Source organism: Oncorhynchus tshawytscha, unplaced genomic scaffold (assembly GCF_018296145.1).
Source record: "Oncorhynchus tshawytscha isolate Ot180627B unplaced genomic scaffold, Otsh_v2.0 Un_contig_237_pilon_pilon, whole genome shotgun sequence".
NCBI classification, from domain to species: Eukaryota; Metazoa; Chordata; class Actinopteri; order Salmoniformes; family Salmonidae; genus Oncorhynchus; species Oncorhynchus tshawytscha.
Genome location: NW_024609779.1, coordinates 395412 through 409168, shown reverse-complemented (window position 1 = coordinate 409168; position 13757 = coordinate 395412). Strand labels below are relative to the sequence as shown.

At 53.1% G+C, this 13757-nt stretch overlaps 2 protein-coding genes across 6 annotated transcripts in view; both read left to right on the top strand.

The window, feature by feature from the left end:
- Positions 1 to 11506, top strand: part of stk24b (serine/threonine kinase 24b (STE20 homolog, yeast)) — a 30735-nt gene extending 19229 nt beyond the window's left edge. For all 3 annotated transcript variants that reach the window (XM_042317974.1, XM_042317973.1, XM_042317975.1), the window contains 6 exons: positions 120 to 277; positions 1010 to 1195; positions 1580 to 1731; positions 5089 to 5263; positions 8043 to 8179; positions 11160 to 11506. In XM_042317974.1, coding sequence (XP_042173908.1) covers positions 120 to 277; positions 1010 to 1195; positions 1580 to 1731; positions 5089 to 5263; positions 8043 to 8179; positions 11160 to 11199 — 848 coding nt within the window. In that variant the 3' untranslated portion in view covers positions 11200 to 11506. The remainder of the gene's footprint in view (positions 1 to 119; positions 278 to 1009; positions 1196 to 1579; positions 1732 to 5088; positions 5264 to 8042; positions 8180 to 11159) is intronic.
- On the top strand, positions 11434 to 13272 carry LOC121845846. Of its 3 annotated transcripts, XM_042317977.1 has the most exons (4): positions 11434 to 11472; positions 11596 to 11664; positions 11834 to 12258; positions 12538 to 13272. In XM_042317977.1, exons 2-4 carry the CDS (start codon positions 11651 to 11653, stop codon positions 12951 to 12953), a joined length of 855 nt encoding a protein of 284 aa, XP_042173911.1. In that variant the 5' UTR covers positions 11434 to 11472; positions 11596 to 11650; the 3' UTR covers positions 12954 to 13272. The 3 variants fall into 3 exon arrangements, with proteins under 3 accessions (XP_042173911.1, XP_042173910.1, XP_042173912.1); XM_042317976.1 differs by lacking the exon at positions 11434 to 11472 and having other exon boundaries at positions 11528 to 11664; XM_042317978.1 differs by lacking the exons at positions 11434 to 11472; positions 11834 to 12258 and having other exon boundaries at positions 11656 to 11720; positions 12541 to 13272.
- Positions 13273 to 13757: the final 485 nt, after the last annotated feature.

Sequence of the window (13757 nt, the reverse complement as noted above, 5' to 3'; positions counted from 1 at the left end):
TTCCATTCTGGGTTTGAGTCCTGGTCGGTCCTACCCCCTAGTTCCATTCTGGGTTTGAGTCCTGGTCGGTCCTACCCCTGGCTTCATTGTGATCCAAACTGCTCTCATCTCTCCCTCAGCTGCCAACGTCCTGCTGTCGGAGCGTGGGGAGGTGAAGCTGGCAGACTTTGGGGTGGCGGGACAGCTAACAGACACCCAGCTCAAACGCAGCACCTTCGTTGGCACGCCCTTCTGGATGGCTCCAGAGGTCATCAAGCAGTCAGCCTACGACTGTAAGGTGAGAGGTCGAAGGTTACAGTCAGCCTACGACTCTATGGTGAGAGGTCAGAGATTAGTCAGCCTACGACTCTATGGTGAGAGGTCAGAGGTTAGTCAGCCTACGACTCTATGGTGAGAGGTCAGAGGTTAGTCAGCCTACGACTCTATGGTGAGAGGTCAGAGGTTAGTCAGCCTACGACTCTATGGTGAGAGGTCAGAGATTAGTCAGCCTACGACTCAATGGTGAGAGGTCAGAGATTAGTCAGCCTACGACTCTATGGTGAGAGGTCAGAGGTTAGTCAGCCTACGACTCTATGGTGAGAGGTCAGAGGTTAGTCAGCCTACGACTCTATTGTGAGAGGTCAGAGATTAGTCAGCCTACGACTCTATGGTGAGAGGTCAGAGGTTAGTCAGCCTACGACTCTATGGTGAGAGGTCAGAGGTTAGTCAGCCTATGACTCTATGGTGAGAGGTCAGAGATTAGTCAGCCTACGACTCTATGGTGAGAGGTCAGAGGTTAGTCAGCCTACGACCCAGGGGTCATACAGGAAGTTATGTTTATAATGACAACAAAGACGTTATCCCAAATGCCACACAAGGTCTACATCTGAATCGGCACCCTATTCCCTATATAGTACACTAGCCCATAGGACTCTGGTCAAAAGTCATGACTTTTATATAAACAGTAGGGTGTCATTTTGGATGGTCCGAAGGTGAAAACATCTCTCGCCCTGTCCCCTCTGTGTTGCAGGCAGACATCTGGTCTCTGGGTATAACATGTATAGAGCTGGCTAAAGGAGAACCCCCACACTCTGAGCTACACCCGATGAAAGTGCTGTTCCTTATCCCAAAGAACACCCCTCCTACCCTGGAGGGGAACTACAGCAAGCCCCTCAAGGAGTTTGTGGAGGCCTGCCTAAACAAGGAGCCAAGCTTCGTAAGTGTTCCTTTAGAGTTAGGCTTCAGAAGTGTTCACTTTCAAACCCCAAACCTAACTGGTTTCAACTGGTTTTACTTCCTTTTGAAGTGTTCCGTTAGGAAACACGTTTAAACCCCAAACCTAACTGGTTTCAACTGGTTTTACTTCCTTTTGAAGTGTTCCGTTAGGGCTTGAAGGTGTTTCCTACCTGCTTTCAACTGATTTTACTTCCATTCGCTGGCCTGGCAATATCAGAGAGCATTTGGAAGTAATTTGTGCATCTGTGCCTGCGTAGTTTTACCCTCTCTGTATCCAGTCCTGTCTCTCCACTCCTCACCTTGCTTAAACTTCCTTCTCATCCCTTCCGCTTTCCTCCTTCCCTTTCCCCCTCTCTCTCTGCAGAGGCCCACTGCCAAAGAGCTGTTGAAACACAAGCTGATTGTGCGTCACGCCAAGAAGACGTCGTACCTGACAGAGCTGGTGGATAGATACAGGAGGTGGAAGGCTGAGCAGACCAGACAGCAGGCAGAGTCCAGCTCAGACGAGTCTGACTCGTAAGTCAGGATCAGACCAGACAGCAGGCAGAGTCCAGCTCAGACGAGTCTGACTCGTAAGTCAGGACCAGACCAGACAGCAGGCTGAGTCCAGCTCAGACGAGTCTGACTCGTAAGTCAAGATCAGAACTAGGCAGACCAGACAGCAGGCAGAGTCCAGCTCAGACGAGTCTGACTCGTAAGTCAGGATCAGACCTAGACAGACCAGACAGCAGGCAGAGTCCAGCTCAGACGAGTCTGACTCGTAAGTCAGGATCAGACCTAGACTGCAGGCAGAGTCTGACCAGCAGGATCAGACCAGACAGCAGGCAGAGTCCAGCTCAGGATCAGACCTAGACAGACCAGACCAGACAGCAGGCAGAGTCCAGCTCAGACGAGTCTGACTCGTAAGTCAGGATCAGACCTAGACTGCAGGCAGAGTCCAGATCAGACGAGTCTGACTCGTAAGTCAGGATCAGACCTAGACAGACCAGACAGCAGGCAGAGTCCAGCTCAGACGAGTCTGACTCGTAAGTCAGGATCAGACCAGACAGCAGGCAGAGTCCAGCTCAGACGAGTCTGACTCGTAAGTCAGGATCAGACCTAGACTGCAGGCAGAGTCCAGCTCAGACGAGTCTGACTCGTAAGTCAGGATCAGACCTAGACAGACCAGACAGCAGGCAGAGTCCAGCTCAGACGAGTCTGACTCGTAAGTCAGGATCAGACCAGACAGCAGGCAGAGTCCAGATCAGGCGAGTCTGACTCGTAAGTCAGGATCAGACCTAGGCAGACCAGACAGCAGGCAGAGTCCAGCTCAGACGAGTCTGACTCGTAAGTCAGGATCAGACCTAGACTGCAGGCAGAGTCCAGCTCAGACGAGTCTGACTCGTAAGTCAGGATCAGACCAGACTGCAGGCAGAGTCCAGCTCAGACGAGTCTGACTCGTAAGTCAGGATCAGACCAGACTGCAGGCAGAGTCCAGCTCAGACGAGTCTGACTCGTAAGTCAGGATCAGACCAGACAGCAGGCAGAGTCCAGCTCAGACGAGTCTGACTCGTAAGTCAGGATCAGACCTAGACTGCAGGCAGAGTCCAGCTCAGACGAGTCTGACTCGTAAGTCAGGATCAGACCTAGACAGACCAGACAGCAGGCAGAGTCCAGCTCAGACGAGTCTGACTCGTAAGTCAGGATCAGACCAGACAGCAGCAGGCAGAGTCCAGACAGCAGGCAGAGTCCAGCTCAGACGAGTCTGACTCGTAAGTCAGGATCAGACCTAGGCAGACCAGACAGCAGGCAGAGTCCAGCTCAGACGAGTCTGACTCGTAAGTCAGGATCAGACCTAGACTGCAGGCAGAGTCCAGCTCAGACGAGTCTGACTCGTAAGTCAGGATCAGACCTAGGCAGACCAGACAGCAGGCAGAGTCCAGCTCAGACGAGTCTGACTCGTAAGTCAGGATCAGACCAGACTGCAGGCAGAGTCCAGCTCAGACGAGTCTGACTCGTAAGTCAGGATCAGACCAGACTGCAGGCAGAGTCCAGCTCAGACGAGTCTGACTCGTAAGTCAGGATCAGACAGACCAGACAGCAGGCAGAGTCCAGCTCAGACGAGTCTGACTCGTAAGTCAGGACCTCAGACCAGACTGCAGGCAGAGTCCAGCTCAGACGAGTCTGACTCGTAAGTCAGGATCAGACCTAGACTGCAGGCAGAGTCCAGATCAGACGAGTCTGACTCGTAAGTCAGGATCAGACCTAGGCAGACCAGACAGCAGGCAGAGTCCAGACAGGATCAGACCAGACAGCAGGCAGAGTCCAGCTCAGACGAGTCTGACTCGTAAGTCAGGATCAGACCTAGACTGCAGGCAGAGTCCAGCTCAGACGAGTCTGACTCGTAAGTCAGGATCAGACCTAGGCAGACCAGACAGCAGGCAGAGTCCAGCTCGAACGAGTCTGACTCGTAAGTCAGGATCAGACCAGACTGCAGGCAGAGTCCAGCTCAGACGAGTCTGACTCGTAAGTCAGGATCAGACCTAGGCAGACCAGACAGCAGGCAGAGTCCAGCTCAGACGAGTCTGACTCGTAAGTCAGGATCAGACCAGACTGCAGGCAGAGTCCAGCTCAGACGAGTCTGACTCGTAAGTCAGGATCAGACCAGACTGCAGGCAGAGTCCAGCTCAGACGAGTCTGACTCGTAAGCAGGATCAGACCTAGACTGCAGGCAGAGTCCAGCTCAGACGAGTCTGACTCGTAAGTCAGGATCAGACCAGGCAGACCAGACTGCAGGCAGAGTCCAGCTCAGACGAGTCTGACTCGTAAGTCAGGATCAGACCAGACTGCAGGCAGAGTCCAGCTCAGACGAGTCTGACTCGTAAGTCAGGATCAGACCAGACTGCAGGCAGAGTCCAGCTCAGACGAGTCTGACTCGTAAGTCAGGATCAGACCTAGACTGCAGGCAGAGTCCAGCTCAGACGAGTCTGACTCGTAAGTCAGGATCAGACCAGACAGCAGGCAGAGTCCAGATCAGACGAGTCTGACTCGTAAGTCAGATCAGACCAGACAGCAGGCAGAGTCCAGCTCAGACGAGTCTGACTCTAAGTCAGGATCAGACCTAGGCAGACCAGACAGCAGGCAGAGTCCAGCTCAGACGAGTCTGACTCGTAAGTCAGGATCAGACCAGACTGCAGGCAGAGTCCAGCTCAGACGAGTCTGACTCGTAAGTCAGGATCAGACCTAGGCAGACCAGACAGCAGGCAGAGTCCAGCTCAGACGAGTCTGACTCGTAAGTCAGGATCAGACCAGACTGCAGGCAGAGTCCAGCTCAGACGAGTCTGACTCGTAAGTCAGACCTCAGACCAGACTGCAGGCAGAGTCCAGCTCAGACGAGTCTGACTCGTAAGTCAGGATCAGACCAGACTGCAGGCAGAGTCCAGCTCAGACGAGTCTGACTCGTAAGTCAGGATCAGACCAGACTGCAGGCAGAGTCCAGCTCAGACGAGTCTGACTCGTAAGTCAGGATCAGCCCTAGACTGCAGGCAGAGTCCAGCTCAGACGAGTCTGACTCGTAAGTCAGGATCAGACCAGACAGCAGGCAGAGTCCAGATCAGGCGAGTCTGACTCGTAAGTCAGGATCAGACCTAGGCAGACCACACAGCAGGCAGAGTCCAGCTCGAACGAGTCTGACTCGTAAGTCAGGATCAGACCTAGACTGCAGGCAGAGTCCAGCTCAGACGAGTCTGACTCTTAAGTCAGGATCAGACCTAGTTTGCATACTAAATGGAACCCTCTTCCCTTTGCAGTGCAGTACTTTAACCAAGTCTATTGAGTCATACTGTTGTGCTGAGGCAATTAGAGTCCTGACTCTGGTCTATCTTGTCCAATCAGGGAGCAGGATGGGCAGGCGTCGGGCGGGAACAACTTTGGGAGTGATGACTGGATCTTCACCATCAGAGAGAAGGATCCTAAGAAACTGCAGAACGGGGGAGAGGGACAGGAAGTGGAGAGTGGAGACATTTCAGGGAGGCTGTTTTCCACCATCATCTCTCCTTCTCTGGCCGAAGTAAGAAGCTCCCCCCTGTCATAGCGCAGACAGACCAACCCAACCCCCTGTCATAGCGCAGACAGACCAACCCAACCCCGGTCATAGCGCAGACAGACCAACCCAACCCCTGGCCATGGTAAGACAGACCAACCCAACCCCCGGCCATGGTCAGACAGACCAACCCAACCCCGGCCATGGTCAGACAGACCAACCCAACCCCGGTCATAGCGCAGACAGACCAACCCAACCCCGGTCATAGCGCAGACAGACCAACCCAACCCCGGCCATGGTCAGACAGACCAACCCAACCCCGGCCATGGTCAGACAGACCAACCCAACCCCGGTCATAGCGCAGACAGACCAACCCAACCCCGGTCATAGCGCAGACAGACCAACCCCGGCCATGGTCAGACAGACCAACCCAACCCCGGCCATGGTCAGACAGACCAACCCAACCCCGGTCATAGCGCAGACAGACCAACCCAACCCCGGTCATGGTCAGACAGACCAACCAAACCCCGGCCATGGTCAGACAGACCAACCCCCCCGGCCATGGTCAGACAGACCAACCCAACCACCGGCCATGGTCAGACAGACCAACCCAACCCCGGCCATGGTCAGACAGACCAACCCAACCCCGGCCATGGTCAGACAGACCAACCCAACCCCCCGGCCATGGTCAGACAGACCAACCCAACCCCGGCCATGGTCAGACAGACCAACCCAAACCCGGCCATGGTCAGACAGACCAACCCAAACCCCGGCCATGGTCAGACAGACCAACCCAAACCCCGGCCATGGTCAGACAGACCAACCCAAACCCCGGCCATGGTCAGACAGACCAACCCAAACCCCGGCCATGGTCAGACAGACCAACCCAACCCCGGCCATGGTCAGACAGACCAACCCAACCCCGGCCATGGTCAGACAGACCAACCCACGGCCATGGTCAGACAGACCAACCCAACCCCCGGCCATGCGCAGGCAGTCCCCTGCTGGGTGTTGATGGAAATAGATATAGACATCTCCTGATGACATAAATCTGCCACTAAACCCTAACCAAATAATTATCTTTATTGTCCCACCTAGAATCAAATTCAAACTTCTGGGTTCACAATCTTTTTGACAAAATTATGTTCATAGTTCCAAATATGGTCCCCCTACCCTGCTACAACATACTGTCTGTCTGCTGTCAGTCACCACACTACCCTGCTACAACATACTGTCTGTCTGCTGTCAGTCACCACACTACCCTGCTACAACATACTGTCTGTCTGCTGTCAGTCACCACACTACCCTGCTACAACATACTGTCTGTCTGTCTGCTGTCAGTCACCACACTACCCTGCTACAACATACTGTCTGTCTGCTGTCAGTCACCACACTACCCTGCTACAACATACTGTCTGTCTGCTGTCAGTCACCACACTACCCTGCTACAACATACTGTCTGTCTGCTGTCAGTCACCACACTACCCTGCTACAACATACTGTCTGTCTGCTGTCAGTCACCACACCACCCTGCTACAACATACTGTCTGTCTGCTGTCAGTCACCACACTACCCTGCTACAACATACTGTCTGTCTGCTGTCAGTCACCACACTACCCTGCTACAACATACTGTCTGTCTGCTGTCAGTCAGTCACCACACTATCCTGCTACAACATACTGTCTGTCTACTGTCAGTCACCACACTACCCTGCTACAACATACTGTCTGTCTGCTGTCAGTCACCACACTACCCTGCTACAACATACTGTCTGTCTGCTGTCAGTCACCACACTACCCTGCTACAACATACTGTCTGTCTGCTGTCAGTCACCACACTACCCTGCTACAACATACTGTCTGTCTGCTGTCAGTCACCACACTACCCTGCTACAACATACTGTCTGTCTGCTGTCAGTCACCACACTACCCTGCTACAACATACTGTCTGTCTGCTGTCAGTCACCACACTACCCTGCTACAACATACTGTCTGTCTACTGTCTGTCAGTCACCACACTACCCTGCTACAACATACTGTCTGTCTGCTGTCAGTCACCACACTACCCTGCTACAACATACTGTCTGTCAGTCACCACACTACCCTGCTACAACATACTGTCTGTCTGCTGTCAGTCACCACACTACCCTGCTACAACATACTGTCTGTCTGCTGTCAGTCACCACACTACCCTGCTACAACATACTGTCTGTCTGCTGTCAGTCACCACACTACCCTGCTACAACATACTGTCTGTCTGCTGTCAGTCACCACACTACCCTGCTACAACATACTGTCTGTCTGCTGTCAGTCACTACACTACCCTGCTACAACAACCCCTGTTTTTTCCTCCCTGTTGTTCCCTTCTCTCTGTCCTCCCTCCTAACCCTGTTGTTCCCTTCTCTCTGTCCTCCCTCCTAACCCTGTTGTGTTCCCTTCTCTCTGTCCTCCCTCCTAACCCTGTTGTTCCCTTCTCTCTGTCCTCCCTCCTAACCCTGTTGTTCCATTCTCTCTGTCCTCCCTCCTAACCCTGTTGTTCCCTTCTCTCTGTCCTCCCTCCTAACCCTGTTGTTCCCTTCTCTCTGTCCTCCCTCCTAACCCTGTTGTTCCCTTCTCTCTGTCCTCCCTCCTAACCCTGTTGTTCCCTTCTCTCTGTCCTCCCTCCTAACCCTGTTGTTCCCTTCTCTCTGTCCTCCCTCCTAACCCTGTTGTGTTCCCTTCTCTCTGTCCTCCCTCCTATCCCTGTTGTGTTCCCTTCTCTCTGTCCTCACTCCTAACCCTGTTGTTCCCATCTCTCTGTCCTCCAGTTGAAGCAGCGTCAGGAGGCAGTGAATGGGAACCCCATGGCTCTAGATGAACTGAGAGAAGCCATTCTCCTAGCTGAGGAGGCCTACCCTGGGATCTCTGACTCCCTGGTCACACAGCTGGTTAACAGACTGCAGAGGTGTGACTATTAGCCCCTATAACCCTAGTACCCTACCACTAACCCCTATAACCCTAGTACCCTACCACGAACCCTAGTACCGTACCACAAACCCCTATAACCCTAGTTCCCTACCACTAACCTAACCCTAGTACCCTACCACTAACTCCTATAACCCTAGTACCCTACCACTAGCCCTAGTACCCTACCACAAACCCCTATAACCCTAGTACCCTACCACTAACCCCTATAACCCTATAACCCGACCACTAACCTAACCCTTGTACCCTACCACTAACCCAAATAACCCTAGTACCCTACCACTAACCCCTATAACCCTAGAACCCTACCACTAACCCCTATAACCCTAGAACCCTACCACTAACCCCTATAGCCCTGGTACCCTACCACTAACCCTAGTACCCTACCACTAGCCCCTATACCCCTAGTACCCTACCACTAACCGCTATACCCCTAGTACCCTACCACTAACCCGTATAACCCTTGTACCCTACCACTAACCCCTATAACCCTACCACTAACCTAACCCTTCTACCCTACCACTAACCCCTATAACCCTAGTACCCTACCACTAACCTAACCCTTGTACCCTACCACTAACCCCTATAACCCTACCACTAACCTAACCCTTGTACCCTACCACTAGCCCCAATAACACTAGTACCCCACCACTAACCCCTAAAACCCTACCACTAACCCCTATAACCCTAGTACCCTACCACTAACCCCTATAACCCTACCTACCCTACCACTAACCCCAGTACCCTACCTATAACCTTAGTACCCTACCACTAACCCCTATCCCCTAGTACCCTACCACTAACCCCTATAACCCTTGTACCCTACCACTAACCCCTATAACCCTTGTACCCTACCACTAACCCCTATAACCCTAGTACCCTACCACAAACCTAACCCTTGTACCCTACCACTAACCCCTATAACCCTAGTACCCTACCATTAACCCCTATAACCTTAGTACCCTACCACTAACCTAACCCTTGTACCTTCCACTAAACCTTATAACCCTACCACTAACCTCACCCTTGTACCCTACCACTAACCCCTATAACCCTACCACTAACCTAACACTTGTACCCTACCACTAACCCCTATAACCCTAGAACCCTACCACTAACCTAACCCTTGTACCCTACCACTAACCCCTATAACCCTACCACTAACCTAACCCTTGTACCCTACCACTAACCCCAATAACCCTAGTACCCTACCACTAACCCTAGCACCCTACCACAAACCCCTATAACCCTAGTACCCTACCACTAACCTAACCCTTGTACCCTACCACCAATAACCCTAGTACCCTACCACTAACCCCTATAACCCTAGTACCCTACCACCAACCCTAGTACCCTACCACAAACCCCTATAACCCTAGTACCCTACCATAAGCACAAAAAACCCTAATACCCTACCACTAACCCCTATAACCCTAGTACCCTACCACAAACACCTATAACCTTGGTACCCTACCACTAACCCCTATAACCCTAGTACCCTACATCTAACCCCTATATCCCTAGTACCCTACCACTAACCCCTATACCCTAGTACCCTACCACTGACCCTAGTACCCTACGACAAACCCCTATAACCCTAGTGCCCTACCACTAGCCCCTAAAACCCGAGTACCCTACCACTAGCCCCTAAAACCAGAGTACCCTACCACTAGCCGCTATAACCCTAGTACCCTACCGCTAGCCCCTATAACCCTAGTACCCTACCACTAGCCCCTATAACCCTAGTATGATACTGCTAGCCCCTATAACCCTAGTATGATACTGCTAGCCCCTATAACCCTAGTATGATACCACTAGCCCCTATAACCCTAGTACCCTACCTATAGCCCTAGAACCCTACCACTAACCCCTATAACCCTAGTTCCCTACCACTAGCCCCTATAACCCTAGTACCCTACCAGTAACCCTAGTACCCTACTGCTAACCCTAGTACCCTACAACTAACCCCTATAACCCTAGTACCCTATCACTAGCCCCTATAGCCCTAGTACCCTTACCTCTAACCTCTATACCCCTAGTACCCTGCCACTAGCCCCTATACCACTAGTACCCTACCACTAACCCTAGCACCCTACCACTAACCCTAGTACCCTACCACTAGCCCATATAGCCCTAGTACCCTACCACTAACCCCTATAACCCTAGTACCCTACCACTAGCCCCTATACCCCTAGTATCCTACCACTAACCCTAGCACCCTACCACTAACCCTAGTACCCTACCACTAGCCCATATAGCCCTAGTACCCTACCACTAACCCCTATAACCCTAGTACCCTACCACTAGCCCCTATAGCCCTAGTACCCTACCACTAACCCTAGTACCCTACCGCTAACCCTAGTACCCTACCACTAACCCCTATAACCCTAGTACCCTACCACTAGCCCCTATAGCCCTAGTACCCTTTCCTCTAACCCCTATAGCCCTAGTACCCTGCCACTAGCCCCTATACCCCTAGTACTCTACCACTAGCCCCTATACCCCTAGTACCCTACCACTAACCCCTATAACCCTCATACCCTACCACTAACCCAAGTACCCTACCACTAACCCAAGTACCCTACCACTAGCCCATATAGCCCTAGAACCCTACCACTAACCCCAATAACCCTCGTACCCTACCACTAACCCTAGTACCCTACTACTAACCCTAGTACCCTACCACTAGCCTCTATAACCCTAGTACCCTACCACTAGCCTCTATAACCCTAGTACCCTACCACTAGCCTCTATAACCCTAGTACCCTACCACTAACCCTAGTACCCTACCACTAGCCCCTATAGCCCTAGTACCCTACCACTAACCCTAGTACCCTACCGCTAACCCTAGTACCCTACCGCTAACCCTAGTACCCTACCACTAACCCCTATAGATACATCTAAACCCACACCTGTCCACTGTCCTAACCTATCTCCATCTTCTCTCTCCTCTCTCTTAGATTTTCTTCAGGCAGGAAGTCTTCGTGCTCTTCTCCCTAGTGATTGGCTCTCTGCCCCAGCCCGCCTCTCCCAGGTCCCGCCCCCTGTCTGTGGTCCAGTCAGAGGTTAGAGGTCAGCCTGGATAACACCATAGGTGTCCGTCACACATTCCTGCTGGAGAACCCTGAACACCCAACGCTTGGTGATCAACTCTAAGGCCTCTTTTAGTAACTTGATAAACCTGTGGAGATCAGAGGGGGCAGTAGAGCCCAGTCACTCTGTTAACACTGCTGGAGAATTAACCCAAGAGCAAGGAGACACTGCTTCTCAGAGGAGGACCCATCAGTATGGGCCCAGTCTGTCTGGAACCAGAGAAGGACCCATCAGTATGGGCCCAGTCTGTCTGGAACCAGAGGGAGACCCATCAGTATGGGCCCAGTCTGTCTGGAACCAGAGGAGGACCCATCAGTATGGGCCCAGTCTGTCTGGAACCAGAGAAGGACCCATCAGTATGGACCCAGTCTGATGGAACCAGAGGGAGACCCATCAGCATGGGCCCAGTCTGTCTGGAACCAGAGAAGGACCCATCAGTATGGACCCAGTCTGATGGAACCAGAGGGAGACCCATCAGTATGGGCCCAGTCTGTCTGGAACCAGAGGAGGACCCATCAGTATGGAACCAGAGGAGGACCCATCTGACTGGAATCAGAGGGAGACCCATCAGTATGGACCCAGTCTGTCTGGAACCAGAGGGAGACCCATCAGTATGGACCCAGTCTGTCTGGAGACCAGAGGAAGACCCATCAGTATGGACCCAGTCTGTCTGGAACCAGAGAAGGACCCATCAGTATGGACCCAGTCTGACAGAACCAGAGAAGGACCCATCAGTATGGACCCAGTCTGACTGGAACCAGAGGAGGACCCATCAGTATGGACCCAGTCTGATGGAACCAGAGGGAGACCCATCAGTATGGACCCAGTCTGTCTGGAACCAGAGGAGGACCCATCAGCATGGACCCAGTCTGTCTGGAACCAGAGGGAGACCCATTAGTATGAACCCAGTCTGTCTGGAACAAGAGGAGGACCCATCAGTATGGACCCAGTCTGACGGAACCAGAGGGAGACCCATCAGTATGGACCCAGTCTGTCTGGAACCAGAGGAGGACCCATCAGCATGGACCCAGTCTGTCTGGAACCAGAGGGAGACCCATCAGTATGGACCCAGTCTGTCTGGAACCAGAGGGAGACCCATCAGTATGGACCCAGTCTGACTGGGACCAGAGGAGACCCATCAGTATGGACCCAGTCTGTCTGGAACCAGAGGAGGACCCATCAGTATGGACCCAGTCTGTCTGACTGGAACCAGAGGAGGACCCATCAGTATGGAACCAACCAGAGGAGGACCCATCAGTATGGAACCAGAGGAGGACCCATTAGTATGGAACCAGAGGAGGACCCATCAGTATGGACCCAGTCTGTCTGGAACCAGAGGAGGACACATCAGTATGGAACCAGAGGAGGACCCATCAGTATGGACCCAGTCTGACTGGAACCAGAGGAGGACCCATCAGTATGGGACCAGAGGAGAACCCATCAGTATGGGACCAGAGGAGGACCCATCAGTATGGAACCAGAGGAGGACCCATCAGTATGGAACCAGAGGAGGACCCATCAGTATGGACCCAGTCTGTCTGGAACCAGAGGAGGACCCATCAGTATGGACCCAGTCTGACTGGAACCAGAAGAGGACCCATCAATATGGACCCAGTCTGACTGGAACCAGAAGAGGACCCATCAGTATGGACCCAGTCTGACTGGAACCAGAAGAGGACCCATCAGTATGGACCCAGTCTGACTGGAACCAGAGGGGGACCCATCAGTATGGACCCAGTCTGTCTGGAACCAGAGGAGGACCCAGTCTGTCTGGAACCAGAGGGAGACCCATCAGTATGGACCCAGTCTGTCTGGAACCAGAGGAGGACCCATCAGTATGGACCCAGAGGAGGACCCATCAGTATGGACCCAGTCTGACTGGAACCAGAGTTAACTAACCTGTGTCTCTGCAGCACCATGCCTGAAGAGGAGAGAATCAAACACAACCAACCCCCCCATCAGCACCCCCACTACCACTAACCCCCCTGCTCCTCTCTGTACTCTCCCGACTCCCCCTGCTCCTCTCTGTGGTCTTCTGACTCCCCCTGCTCCTCTCTGTGGTCTCCTGACTCCCCCTGCTCCCTCTGTGGTCTCCAGACTCCCCCTGCTCCTCTCTGTGGTCTCCTGACTCCCCCAGCTCCTCTCTGTGGTCTCCAGACTCCCCCTGCTCCTCTCTGTGGTCTCCAGACTCCCCCTGCTCCTCTCTATGGTCTCCAGACTCCCCCTGCTCCTCTCTGTGGTCTCCAGACTCCCCCTGCTGCCCTCTCTGTGGTCTCCAGACTCCCCCTGCTCCTCTCTGTGGTCTCCTGACTCCCCCAGCTCCTCTCTGTGGTCTCCAGACTCCCCCCTGCTCCTCTCTATGGTCTCCAGACTCCCACCTGCTCCTCTCTGTGGTCTCCAGACTCCCCCTGCTCCTCAGGGCTGTTGCAGCAGTCTTTGTGAACCTCAGGTGAAGTGCTTTAGAT